The sequence below is a fragment of the Solanum verrucosum genome, unplaced genomic scaffold, assembly GCF_900185275.1.
Source record: "Solanum verrucosum unplaced genomic scaffold, falcon-dt-bn FXZP01000170.1, whole genome shotgun sequence".
Classification (NCBI taxonomy): domain Eukaryota; kingdom Viridiplantae; phylum Streptophyta; class Magnoliopsida; order Solanales; family Solanaceae; genus Solanum; species Solanum verrucosum.
In genome coordinates, this window is record NW_026020395.1 from 1390003 (window position 1) to 1404155 (window position 14153).

The 14153-nt window shown below is 33.1% G+C and overlaps 2 protein-coding genes across 2 annotated transcripts; both read left to right on the top strand.

Moving 5' to 3' along the window:
- Positions 1 to 2394: 2394 nt before the first annotated feature.
- Positions 2395 to 7701, top strand: LOC125839319 (persulfide dioxygenase ETHE1 homolog, mitochondrial-like). The gene is made up of 9 exons (XM_049518312.1): positions 2395 to 2766; positions 4301 to 4429; positions 4557 to 4664; positions 5609 to 5743; positions 6628 to 6669; positions 6786 to 6845; positions 6928 to 6981; positions 7293 to 7317; positions 7398 to 7701. Exons 1-9 carry the CDS (start codon positions 2536 to 2538, stop codon positions 7487 to 7489), a joined length of 876 nt encoding a protein of 291 aa, XP_049374269.1. The 5' UTR covers positions 2395 to 2535; the 3' UTR covers positions 7490 to 7701.
- Positions 7702 to 8856: 1155 nt separating this feature from the next.
- Positions 8857 to 13607, top strand: LOC125839366 (60S ribosomal protein L18a-like protein). The gene is made up of 5 exons (XM_049518356.1): positions 8857 to 9247; positions 10945 to 11010; positions 12335 to 12407; positions 13121 to 13238; positions 13432 to 13607. Exons 1-5 carry the CDS (start codon positions 8980 to 8982, stop codon positions 13492 to 13494), a joined length of 588 nt encoding a protein of 195 aa, XP_049374313.1. The 5' UTR covers positions 8857 to 8979; the 3' UTR covers positions 13495 to 13607.
- The last annotated feature ends 546 nt before the right edge of the window (positions 13608 to 14153 follow it).

Here is a 14153-nt window from a genome sequence, read left to right on the forward strand (position 1 = left end):
ATTATTAATTATTTAATTGTATTGATTGCAGTTCCTTTTATATAATTAATAGGTGAGAGAAATAATATTAATGAGAGGGAATCAATTTGTAATTATCTATTACACCTTTTAAGGGATTTTTTTAACTTATTCAAATAACTTTTATTTATAATGACTATTGGGGCCTTTAATTATTTTTTTTTTAAAAAAATTATCACCGTATATTTTAACATGTAATTTTCTCTCTCTTTAATCTATTTTTTTTTTTGCTTTTCTTGATATTTTTTTTATTTTAAATTTTGATATTGTTTTTTTTTTTAATCTGATTTTTTTAGAATTAAGAATTTATTACATTATTATTCTCAAAATTCATTCTTCCCGGATTTATTCTTCTCGGATTTATACCCGTTGGATACTAATTTTATACATTTTTATTTTTTGTCTTTGTTCTAAAATTTCAAGTTGGATACCAAGTGTATATAAATTGGATAAAATATTAACTTGTTTTAGATTGTCTAATTTGGTTGAAATATCAGTTACATTTTGGTTTTTTTTTTCATTTTCAAGTGGGATATCTGTTGGATATCAATTGAATACAATATTAACTTGTTTAGGTTGTCTAATTTGATTGAAATCTCAACCACAAGTTGATTTTTCAATTTTCCAATGGGATATCAATTCAATACTAAATTTATACAAATTGGATACAATATTAGCTAGTTTTACGTTGGCTATTTCAGTTGAAATCTCAATTACATGTTTTTTTTTTCAATTTTACCACTGGGACGTCAGTTGGATACCAAATGTATACCAATTTCATACTAAGATTTAACTTAATTTTTCCGGTCAATATCAATTGCATACCAACATTACCTATTTTTTGAGTATACATTTGAAAAACACTGAATACACAAATGATTAACTAGCACACATAATAAATATTTTGAAATTATAATTCATTAACTTAAAAGACAAAATAAATCAAAACATGAGTTTGCCACAATAAAACAACTAAATCAAAAAAAAAAAAATTATGTCTTTTTTTCAGAAGGGTAATTTGAACATGTCTTCCTATTGTGTTCCTCCCGACAACATGTACTGCACATAATCTTAGACCTCTTGAATTTCACATCAGCAAACCATTTACAACTTGTGGTCTCCCTACAAGTTATTATTCACAACAAAAAAATCTGAAATCAGTATACAAATTTCATATAATTATTATGCACATTTGTCATGCCTATTTCATGCCAAAATTATACCTATTTCATTACATAAGTCATCACTTTTTCACAGCAGAATCATGACACTATAATACCACTTTTAACTATTAATTGTCATTTATTAGACAAACAATATACGAAATTTATTCAAATATAATTCTAAAATCGTACCAACATGGTATAACCAATATACCAAATTCAAATAAATTTTATGTAATTTTTTAACCAGAAACATACAAAAAAATGAATGTTCAAACAAAATCTATACCAATTTCAAGCAAATTTTATGTAATTTCAAAAGTGAATATTCATACCAAAAACTCCATAATTAAAACTATTATTCACAAACAAAATTTGAATATTTTTTTTTCCAGAATCATTGTTCATAATTTTTTTGAACGTTTGGTTTGTATTACAATACAAATAAAAAATCGCAAAGAACACTAACCTGAAGGATCCCATCTACCACCATGTTTTATTAATACTAATAAGAAGCCGTCCATAAAATAAAGATTATTGAATAAAAACGAATATGAATTAGATGAGAGTGACAAGATTTCTGGAAAAAAATCTAAGAGAGAGAAACGTGGAAGAAAATGGATGAAATCAGAATTTTTAATTAATTTTAACAAATTAGAGTGAAATAAGGAAACTAAATATTTTTAATTAGTTTGAATTTCCTTAATTTATGCTAATTAGTAATTATCTTCAATCAATTCAAATTTAACTAACACACTAATTTCCCTTTTTTTACCTTTTTTTTTTCAGAAACGATTTTTTTATGTTTTTTTTTTTCAAAACAATTTTTTACAATTATTTTTAAAAAGCTTTTTTTTTTAAGAAACTGTTACAACTTGAAAGTTTAATTCTAGTGCTATAACTTGAAAATATTAGAGTAATATATGTCATATATGAAATTTTCACTTATTAGTATTAGTATTATTAATTTTTAGCTTTTTGAGTGCGAATCCAAATTAGCCCAATTAGGCGTATATCCCAAAGTAATTGATTTTCAGATTCATTAACAATGATTAAGCTATCAACATGAGTTGTGGTGCACTGGTGCGTGTTTCATCCTTAACTAGAAGTCTCGGGTTCTAGCTTGAATATGGAAAAAATCTTGTTGGGAGCGCCATCACCCCAAATGGGTCCTACAGAACGCAATTCGAATTTAGTCGGAGCTCAGCAATGATTAAGCTTTAAGCTTGCTGACAATGGAGGCCAGTACACTGCGAAAACCATCGCCAATTGGAAAGTTGCATTCCATTGACGTCACTCTATACTTGTAAAATACGGAAACAAATATAGAGATAATCGGAAGCAAAACAAGAGAATGCTGAGATTCCGATGTATTCAATTGTTCACATCACCGTTCGAAGCCCCTTTTATTCAGTCGTTCAAACCCCACACTTCTATCAGCTGTGCTCAAATGGGTTCGTATTCTACGACGTCGTCTTCTGCTCAAAATAGCCCTAAACTTGTTTTCCGTCAGCTCTTTGAGAAGGAATCATCTACCTATACTTACCTTCTTGCTGATGCTTCGCACCCCCAAAAGCCCGCTCTGGTAAATTTATTTGCATAGTTTGTTCTTTTACTTTGATTTGATTTTGGTGTGTACAATTTGGGGTACCCGAGACCTCTTGGTTAAGAATGAAGGAGTTCCACCACAACCCTTGTTGGTAGTGTAATCCCAAACTTGGGTCTGTGGAGGATGGTGTGTACGCGGTATTACCCTACTTCAAGAAGGTAAAGAGAGGGGTTGTTTTTGATAAAGCTCGGATTATGTAAAGCGTATCAAAAGTCAAAGTATGTAAAGTAAATACATCAGTGAATTACTAATAGTATGAAAAAGTTTGTAGCTTTTTGGTCCTTCTCTGAAGTGAAAGGACACTGGGGTATTGTAAATGGAAAATAGGTGATAATGTTCTTATACAAGTACACAGGGGGTGGAGAAACTGAAGTTTTACCTGTAGTCTATAGTTAAGTTTAAGTTTATTATGATGTTAGGTCATTGAGTTGCTAACTGTTGTTGGGGTCATCTGTCCAGCTATAGTTTTTGTTTGTTTGATGTACATAACTCTTATTGGTGATGAAGTCTCTTAATTATAAGAAAAAAGGAAAAAGAAATACATAGAGGTGGAAATGGAAAGGAGAGGACTTATTTAAAGAACTTATGCTAAGGTAAAATCTCCAACTTTTTTGTTTCAGCCTTTAACTTATATCATGTTTCCTATGGATAACTACCTCTCTACCGCACAAAGGTAGGGTAAGTTCTACGTACAACCTACCCTCCCCAGACCCTACTTGTGAGATAACAATTAACACTGGGCATGTTGTTGTTTCCTATGGATAACTAGATCAACATTTGTAATCTCACAAGTTTATCATTTAAAGGTGTTTTAGTAGAATAAATTTGATGTTTAGCTTTTCGGCATGAAGGACACAGAGAAAGAAGACGAGCAGTATTCCCGCCAAAAAGAAAAAAGAATTTCTGTGAAGAAAGCTTTGAACTTCTCAATTGATTAAAGTGGGCAATGCTAGCAGACTAAACAATTTACATTCCCATCCTTTTCAAATCGATAAGTCTTTGAAGATACTTTCTGTTAATTCAATACCAATGCACTTACTAGCCAAAGCCCATGAAACACCAGTAAAGGAAAGGAATGACCAACTAAACGTGCATTATTATACCTCAACTCTGGTACATCAGTCGTAGCAACTATACTTTTGGATAGTTTTTTTCTTGATCAACTAGGAGCATGTGGAGTGGAATTTAAATCCCAGACAACAATGGATTGAAAAGTCAAACAAGGAGACAGTGAAGTTAGTGCAGCTTATTTATAGTCTTTTTCAATGTTTTAGGGTGAACATCAGGTAAGCTGTAGCACATAATTCATTATGCTGCATCGTTTCTATAATTATATTATTCATCAATATCTGAAAGTTGAAGTTTTAATTAACATTGCATATGTCTTGTAGATTGAAGGAACTAATAATGATTTAGTTCAATTATTTTTAAATACTTCTCATTATCTGCTAATTGCTTTATGTTAGACATTGTGATTTAAAGTTGACGCATGAAAGTAATCCAACTGCAGCTGATTGACCCAGTGGACAAAACAGCGGATCGTGATCTTGCACTTGTTAAGGAACTGGGTTTGAAGATTATATATGCTATAAACACACATGTACATGCTGATCATGTCACTGGCTCTGGCTTGATCAAGGTTGGGCTTAATCTTCTTAAATTTGGAAAACTAATTAGTTTATCTGTAAATGATTGTTTGCTTGATACTGCTTTTCCATTTCCCCAGCTGATTTTATAAAGGTTCATTATAATTTTCGATCTCGCAGACAAAGTTCCCTGGTGTGAAATCAATCATATCCAAAGCAAGCAATGCAAAAGCTGATCTTTTTGTTGAACCTGGTGATAAGATCTACTTTGGTGATATTTTTCTGGAGGTATACAGACGACTGAAGTGTTTTAACTTTAGATTTTTCCAAATAGCTTTAGAGATAGAAAATTATGTCAATGATTACGGTTCTATAGTATTTCCTTTTGCAAGGAAAAGTTAGTTCAACGTTAGGAAAATCACCTTGTTCTAAATGTTTGAACCATGTTCTAAATGTCTGAACATTTATATGTACTACAAAAACATTTATGGGGTTGAGCGTAACGGTTCTTGAAAATTATGTCAATGATTACGGTTCTATAGTATTTCCTTTGCAAGGAAAAGTTAGTTCAATGTTAGGAAATCACCATGTTCTAAATGTCTGAACATTTGTGTGTACTACAAAAACATTTATGGGGCTGTGCCTAACGGTTCTTGAACAACTTGCAAATTCAGGATCATTTTACCTTTGCTTAAATTCTTGGTTTTGTGAAAAGATCTATGTTTAACATCATTCGGGTAACATGGAATTCGAGCATTATGGCTAATTTAATCTTTCATTTAATTTCATCTTTGAAATAATTAAGATGCTCAATTTCAATTTTCAACTCGTCGTACAAATTTCTTTGAGAGAAATGTTTATGATCTTATTAGTTGAATCGTGTTTGGTCTTCAGTCACTGAAATGTTTGACTTAGTGACATGTCATCTCAGTAAAGACGTCAATGACACAATTAAATGATTAATACATTTCCTTAAAACTTTCTTTGAACTGCACTTTTTTCTAGTTCATCTCAGCTTAGAACCATTCTATAACTGTCATTTTCTACCTCTCTAACACTTTCAACATTGTCTTTTCCCCGTTTCCGTGCTAGTCATATTGCACCAAATAGAATTGTATAAGATAAATATGAGCCTGAAAAATCAACTAAACTAGGCTGTGGTGCAGGAACAGTTGCTGGAAGTTAACTATATCTTTGAGCCGTTTTGTAATGTAATAGTGCTTCCATTGCAGGTTCGTGCAACTCCTGGTCATACACTAGGGTGTGTTAGCTATGTCACAGGAGATGGACCCAATCAACCTCAACCAAGGATGGCCTTTACTGGTGATGCCCTTTTGATACGTGGATGTGGAAGGACAGACTTTCAGGTACATCCTCTCTATGCAATGTGTCATGCAATTTGCTGACTTTTAGTGGACCTTTGACTAAAGGGAAAAGTTTGATAATGCATACAACTCATTTATTTATCTGCTAAACTCTTAAGATTGCTTTTCTAGCTAACATTAGCTAAACAATGTGGTTAGATAGATAAGACTATTCTTTAGCTAACTAAGGGGATTAAACTAGAAAATAATAGGATAATGTCAAGTTCGAAACCCCTTGCCTTCGGGGTGGCCCATTGGTTTGGGCTTGGGACTTCCATGGGTCGAGCTTGTCGCACCGGGCTTGCCTAGTGCGTGTTACCTCTCCTATGTGGTTTGCGAGCTATTGCATAGAAGCGTTTTACCCTGTGCGCACCCAAAGGGTAGCGGCTGCGGGTTTCCGTTGTCATCAAAAATAAATAAAAATAATAGGATAATGTCAAATGTCATTGTTGATAACATCATATTTGGTCTTGATAATATCCCTACCTGAGATGGTGGGACAAAGAAAGCTACAATCCATGCTTGTAGCATCCTTATCTTGGATGCCATCCATACATGATACTGAATTGAGAACAGATTATTTCAGTTGACAAATTTTCTCTTTCCAATGGACTATGGTCCACACTCTCTTTATCTTTTATCCTTCTTTAAAAATAATTCTCCTTGTACATTTTGAAAGTTAAATTTATCTGACAAAACAGTATTAAGTCTTCCAGGGATTGGGTCATAGGTTTTGTGAACAGTAGTAAGTCTTGATGCATCGGCTTTTCTTATTTTACTTATCATCTTGTTTATCAAGGAATGACTTTATTTGTTTGGGCTTAGAGGTGGATACTGGGATATGAAAATTTTCTGTATAATATCAATACTTTTCTTACTTGTGACAGGGTGGAAGTTCAGACAAATTGTATGATTCAGTTCATTCACAGGCAAGGACATAAAAACTGTTACGTATTTTTAACGCGAAAGAGAAAAAAAAAACAGCATACTATGATGCCGAATTTTCTTCTATTCTTTCTGATTCATCATCTTTTTGTGAGAACAGATTTTCACATTGCCTAAAGACACATTGTTATATCCTGCTCACGACTACAAAGGGTTCACCGTAAGGATACATCCATTAGTTGTTCACTATTAATTTGCATATTTCAGTTGCTTGTTTACAAGTGTATATATTTTATTTTCAGGTCAGCACAGTGGGAGAGGAGATGCTATACAATCCACGCCTATCAAAAGATAAGGTACTTTTCTGGCAAGAAGTTTTTACCTAAGTTTCAAGACTAGGCTAAATTTAGTCTATGTAGTTAAAAAGTGGAAACACTTGCTGAATCAACAGCCTACTTTAGTTGAACTCTGAAACGAAAAAGTTCCTTGTGTTTGCCGAATAGTAATAGACGAAAGCACATTTGAGTATAGAGTTATTTTGTTTTTCTTATTTGTTGTTCAAATTTAGAAATCTTGCTGTCATATGAAGACCTCTTTCTACAATCATTTCAGCTCTCCTTTGAAACTAGTTTGAGTACTCATGTTTTTTCTGAAACATTCTTTACAGGAAACATTCAAAAACATCATGCAGAGTAAGCCATTCTACCTCGTTGTTTTTCTTTTCTTTTGTAATTTTCTCATTGCTTGCTGATGATAGCATCTTCTATAACAGATTTGAATTTGTCATATCCAAAAATGATGGACGTCGCAGTTCCAGCTAACATGGTTTGTGGATTACAAGAGACAAAATCAGAAGCATGCTAAATTCTTCTTTCATGGTCACCACGAATGTAAATGGGAAGCAAGGTATACACGTTTGAAGTGAAAGTTAACGAAATAATGTTTAGCTGGAGAAGTTGAATAAGATATTCCACAATATAGTTTCAAGAAGCTATGTAGTTTTAATTGATAAGAATCTTGAATATATGTATGTAACTTGATTTCTGAGATGGGAATAATGAAAGTGAAATTTATCAGTTGCTGCATTTTCTGAATTATAGTAGCAATTCAGATCCAAGTTTATGCCTGAGTGTTATACTGTGTAGAACAATGCAAGGAGAATTTGTTCATATAAAAAAGAAGAAAAATTACGACCTTAACGGATTTGCGCCGGGAAGTTCCACATTTGGGGAAGCAAAGTGCTTCATCATGTCGATTCCGTATTCATAGGAACTTGGGGATTCAAAATTGAGACCTCTAATTAAGACGAAGAAGTACTACTGCAACCCTTGTTGCTTATCATTGACTGCACTGTCAAGGAGACTTTGGAGGACAAAAAACAACAGGTCCCAGTGTTCCCATGTTCTATGCCAAAACTGAAATAATTGTAGATAGAGAATATGAGTCTTGACAATGAAGTATCAATAATTAGGTGAGAAATAAATAAGGACAAATTTTTAAATCAAAATTATAATATTATAAAATGAGTAGAGAACCAATAAAAGATGAGAAATAGAAATTAGAAAATATCAAACTCCTATTTCATTTCAGTTATTTATGATTCTATAATTAGTATTATAGACTTTACAACTGAAAACTATGATCAAAACACTATCTTCATACTTTATCCTTCTTCTTGTATGATTATTATGTGACTTACATCCAACTAAACACTTCAAAATAGTTCAAAACATAGACTTCTGTTATTACCAAAGATAAATTCAAAATTTAAATTTGTAAACTTAAGTATTCTTAACACTAAATTCATTGTAATTTTGAGTTTAGATTTTATATTTTCAAAAATTATAGTGATTTTTTACACATATTTAAACTCAATATAAAAAATATTAAGATGAATTCATTAATTATGTGAATTATTTTTTAAACTATTAATAAATCTTGTTGTATTTTTTTTTATTTACATGAATATCAATTAGTAATATTTATTAGTAAAATATTTACTTGCAACCTAAGTAAAAGTAATTGTTAAACCGTCTATGCATGTAAAATATCTTAGGGGCTAAGACACCACTTGGATAATTAGTCAAAATGACAAAAAAAATTTGATTATTGAAATAATTGTTGGAGATTCAAATGATTTAGCAAACTAGTCAAACATGAAAGTGAGGAGGCAAATATTATATTAGTTTCGTTTTAATTTGTTTATCTGATTTTTTGATTTAATGTTGAGTGAAATGTTTCAAAATATCCATGGGATCTTGTGATTGAAATTAAAGATATAGAAGTCATTTGCTTTTGCTTCTTGTGTAACAAAAATTTCAACTATTTTTAGTTGAAAACTCCAAATTTCAATTATGAGTGAAGAAGGCAAGGACAGTCATTATCACCACCATGGCCACCACTATGGCCACCACCACCACCATTATGGCCACCACCATCACCACCATGAGGAGACCCAACCACCCCCACCATGGCTACCAACAGCACCACCAGTAGTACCTGAATATGGCACTTTTCAACCACCTCCTCAACCAGTAATCGGTTTTCCTCTGCCAGTTCCTCCACCTGGATCAGTACTTGAACCTTCTGAATACTATGCTCGTGGCTATCAATCTGTTCCAGGTAACCCCTTTTGTTCTCATCTCAGAATTCATTATGTATAGCTGGATTGATTAATTTTCTTGAAATGATTCAATTTAAAAAGTTTGCGGCTTTTTGCAATATTTAGTTGAAAATCGGAGCTAGATGTGATCACCTTTCTGATCTAACACCACAGGCGATGGCCTGTGAATCTAACATGAAGAATGAATGTGCAGAGAGAAGAGAGTTTACAGAGAGAAGAGAATGATTACTTCATTGATTAGAAACTCAGTATGTAATACACGTATGTATATATACAAGTATTTTCAATGACTAACTGTAACTGATCCTAACTAACTATGAAGCTAATTGTAATTAGTTGTAACTAACTCTGTGATGTGACGTGTAACTGACTAACAATAATACTTAATTATAACAACTATGAATAGAATCTTCACTAATGTACATTGACACATTTACCCAACTCCTTTACACCCCCCATCAAGCTAGGAGCTATGAAAATATTTTTCATCCCTAGCTTGGACATCAAATGGTAATGAGGACTGCTGCCAAGAGCCTTAGTCAGAATATCAGCAGGTTGATCTGCTGAAGGTATGTGAGTAGTGATAATTAAACCAGCCTAACCACTTCAGCCACAGTCGAAGCCATAGCTCTATACTCAGCTTCTGCTGAACTTCGAGACACTGTGGGCTGTTTCTTGGATTTCCACGAAATAGGAGACTCTCCATGTTGTATCATATATCCAGTAATTGACCTTCTACTGTTAATACAAGATCCCCAGTCTGCATCACAGTAAACTGTCAAAGCATTGCTAGCAGTTGAAGACATCATAACTCCCAGTCCTGGTGCTGACTTCAAGTATCTCACATAGAATCTTCACTAATGTACATTGACACATTTACCCAACTCCTTTACACCAGGGATCATCCTCTCAATAGGACAGAAAATAAAGAAGGGATCTTCCTAGGAAGAACCTAGACGGTTTCTGGAATCATCCTTGACTTTGTTGTTCAAAGTAGCAGCTTGCCAAGTGGGAGAATGAGGACCGACAGATTGAGGGTATGAAGGCTATAACATAGAGTTGGAGGCCTTATTTCTGGGACATCCAGAAAATGCTAGTCATCATTAGCTCATTGGCTTGCTTTTTGATAGCTTTCTCTAGGCTAAGAAATTCGATGACTCATCCTAGGGCTTTTCTTTTTGTTCCCCTTTGTAATGCAATCGAAAAGAGACCAGAACCAAGTGAAAAAAGGTTTCATAAGCAAACATTATTGTGGAAATCAAGGGAGAGTGCCATTTTAGAAAAGATACAATAGTTTCCGATTCCCCCGAGCTTAGGGGTCAATTACGGGGGGTAACCGGTCGATCAACTCATTTTTTGTGTCTTTTGCAACATTAAGTTGAGTTATGGTGAAAAGTTTGTGTTTTTCTGCAATATTAAGTTGAGTTATGGTGAAAGTTTGTGTCTTTTGCAAAATACAGTTGAATTATGTTGAAAAGTTTGTGCCTTTTCCATCATTCAGTTGAGTTATGTCGATAATTTTGTGTCTTTTGTATCATTCAGTTGAATTATGTTGAAAAGTTTGTGTCTTTTTGCAACATTCAGTAGAATTGTGTTGAAAAGTTTAGTGTCTTTTGCAACATTTAGTTATATTGTGTTGAAAAGTTTGTATCTTTTCAACCACCTCCTCAACCAGTAATCGATTTTCCTCTGCCAGTTCCTCCACCTGGAACAGTACTTGAACCTTCTGAATACTATGCTCGTGGCTATCAGTCCGTTCCAGGTACCCCTTTTGTTCTCATCTCAGAATTCATTCTGGATTGATTAATTTTCTTGAAATGATTCAATAATTTGATTTTGGGTGAAAAGTTTGTGTCTTTTTGCAATATTTAGTTGAATTGTGTTGAAAAGTTTGTGTCTTTTGCAATATTAAGTTGAGTTATGGTGAGAAGTTTGTGTTTTTTGCAATATTAAGTTGAGTTATGATAAAAAATTTGTGTTTGCAATATTCAGCTGAATTATGTTGAAAAGTTTGTGCCTTTTGCATCATTCAGTTGAGTTATGTCGAAAAGTTTGTGTCTTTTGTATCATTCAGTTTGAATTATGTTGAAAAGTTTGTGTCTTTTGCAACATTCAGTAGAATTGTGATGAAAAGTTTATAGTCTTTTGCAACATCCAGTTATATTATGTTGAAAAGTTTGTGTCTTTTACAACATTCAGTTGAATTGTGTTACACAGTTTGTGTCTTTTTCAACATTCAGTTGAATTATGTCAAAAAGTTTGTGCCTTTTGCAACATTCAGTTGAATTGTTTTGAAAAGTTTGTGTCTTTTGTAACATTCAGTAGAATTGTGTCAAAAAGTTTGTGCCTTTTGCAACATTCTTTTTAATTATGTTGCAAAGCTTGTCTCTTTTACAACATTCAGTTGAATTATTGAAAAGTTGTGTCTTTTGCAACATCCCATTGAATTGTGTCGAAACGCTTGTCTTTTGTGACATTCAGTTGAACTATGTCGTTAACTATATAAATCAGTAAGCTGTCTTTCTTAGATTTAGTTGCAAGATTATTGATTTGTTATGACTTGCAAATTTCAGAATTCTACTGGATAAGATTAGGGACACTCTTTGTGTACTGCTTCACGTTTGTGGATTCTTTGCTTACATTTGTTTTCTGTCTTCCATATTTAGTAAATACAATGGTGGATCAAGGATCTAAACTTGATCGGTTCAAAATTTACGTTCTCACCATTATATGCAATGCACCTTATCATTTATGGGTTGAGATTTTAGTATTTGTTAAAACTTAAGTAATTTTTTCACTTACATAGAAAGTGCTGGTTGGGTTGAAGCTGTTTCTACATTATATATGCCTCTGAATAACTAAGTACAATTGCCTCCCTATGTTACTGTTAATTTTATTATCTTCTGTTGGTAAAAATGTTACTGATGAACTGTTACAGTGCAACATGTAAAGAGGTTTTGTTTCTGGGATTGTATTTGATCTGTTTGGATGTTCACTGAGCTCTGAAATTTGGGTCATAAACTGCTATTCGTTTTGTAGAACTGTTCGCAATTTTAAATTTATTGGCTCATTTCTTTGTATTTTAGGTTATGTGGTTGATGAGAGGAGACCTGTGACAGAGCCCCGCCTTCCTTTTGGTATTGGTCTTGGCTGGTTCTTGTAAGTTCCCTATTTTCCTTTACACTCGTAGACTAATGCCATCGTGTCCCAAGTCCATTTTCCACATATTTAGGCTTAAACTCAACAAAATTCATTTTTGGTAACACTAGTTTTTAGTCTATGACATGATCTCTTTTCCACTCATTCTGTGATTTTTATCATGTTGTGTTTTTTATCTGTTTCCAGGGTAGGTAGATATGTATTGCCACTTTAGAGGAGTCAATGACGTTAATAACCAAAAGCCGAAGAAATGAAAGAAACGTTCTGTTTGCTCTTTGAGAGATGTAATGCTGGACAATTTTTCTTCTTGATCTTTCATATTCCCCTCTTGAATAACATGTTTCAGGGGAGCATTAGGTGCAGTTTGAACTTCCACGCTAATTGTACGTGGCTCGAAACTATCTAGTGGTGAAAGGCTACTATGAGGGTTGAACAAACTCCTCTGCATTCGGTGTCTCCTTTTCGTCTATTTTCTTTATAGCCTCACTTATCAACATCGAACTTGAATCCCATCATTCATCAGCAAAACAAATTAAGACAAAGAGGCTGAAGGCGGAAGAAAATTATTACTTTTTTATGTATATATTGAAAATACTGTCTCCGCCACTAATACAGTAGTAGTACATATGGCACATTTAATCCTGCAGTTTGATCTTATGAATATAAAGGATGTTTCGATACAATGAAGTGATTTGGGGTTTTATTTTTTGAAGGTTCATTATTGGTTTCTTTCTTGCTGGCTTCCCTTGGTATGTAGCTGCATTTATCCCGCTTTGCAACAGATCAATTGATCATCGAGAGAAATCAGGATACGTTGCATGCACCATTGCTGTAAGTGATCTCTTTCATTCTTTTCTGGTGATGTTCTCAACTGCATGAGAACGAAAAATCAAGTGTGTTTTCACATTTGATTCGAGATTCATTTAAGAGTTTTGTTAATGAAATGGCACTCAACTAGTATAGCGCGATAAATATATGTTCTTCGTAGCTTAATGGCTCCATCAAACACTGTTGCATGTTGCAGGCTGTTCTTGCTGTAATTGGTAATATCGTATTTGGCTTGACATGGATATTATTAACAGCATAATGGTGATCAACATCTGTGGAGTATTCGTGTTCTAGCTAGTTGGCTTGATTAATGCACATTTTATTCAGAACATTTCTGTAAAACAAAAGTTACATGTTTTAATTAGATATATATGTGATTCTTGTATTATGATGAAATCATTCAAAACTATAAATTCTTGTTTGTCTTAAGATTTGATTATGACTTATGAGAGTGACTCCTTTAAACATGGCACAAAAGTTTCTATTAACTCTCAACGTCCATCTTTACTTGTCTAATACTCCTAAAAGTACGTAGTTGTACAACTTTACTTGTCTAATTTAGAAAATCAAGAAATAATTTACCATTTTGCGTCTATGTTACCTTTGTTATTAAATACTATCCATTCTCCAACATGAAGGAAAACCAACTAGTTAGTACAAATTGTTAGATTTTAAATTACCATTCTACTCATGACAGCAAATAGCTGAGGTTTTTTCCATCTTGTTTGGGGCATAACTTATAGAATAGTATAATATGAAAATATAACTTATACTTCACGAAAAAGTTATTTATTACGAAGGGCAAATAAATAAAAACTAGCATGAGAATTAAAGTGCAAATGACCCTTGAGTGCATATATGATATATCATGAATGTCACACGCAAATCGCAATAAGGGATTATATATCTTTTCTCGAA

Bases quoted from the DNA above. Each gene is read 5' to 3' on its own strand.
- LOC125839319 (XM_049518312.1), top strand. From the start codon at position 2,536: ATGCTGAGATTCCGATGTATTCAATTGTTCACATCACCGTTCGAAGCC. The intron at 2,767-4,300 runs GTAAATTTATTT...ATCCAACTGCAG, and splicing joins ACCCCCAAAAGCCCGCTCTG to CTGATTGACCCAGTGGACAA. The intron at 4,430-4,556 runs GTTGGGCTTAAT...TCGATCTCGCAG, and splicing joins CTGGCTCTGGCTTGATCAAG to ACAAAGTTCCCTGGTGTGAA.
- LOC125839366 (XM_049518356.1), top strand. From the start codon at position 8,980: ATGAGTGAAGAAGGCAAGGACAGTCATTATCACCACCATGGCCACCAC. The intron at 11,011-12,334 runs GTACCCCTTTTG...TTTGTATTTTAG, and splicing joins TGGCTATCAGTCCGTTCCAG to GTTATGTGGTTGATGAGAGG. The intron at 12,408-13,120 runs GTAAGTTCCCTA...TATTTTTTGAAG, and splicing joins ATTGGTCTTGGCTGGTTCTT to GTTCATTATTGGTTTCTTTC.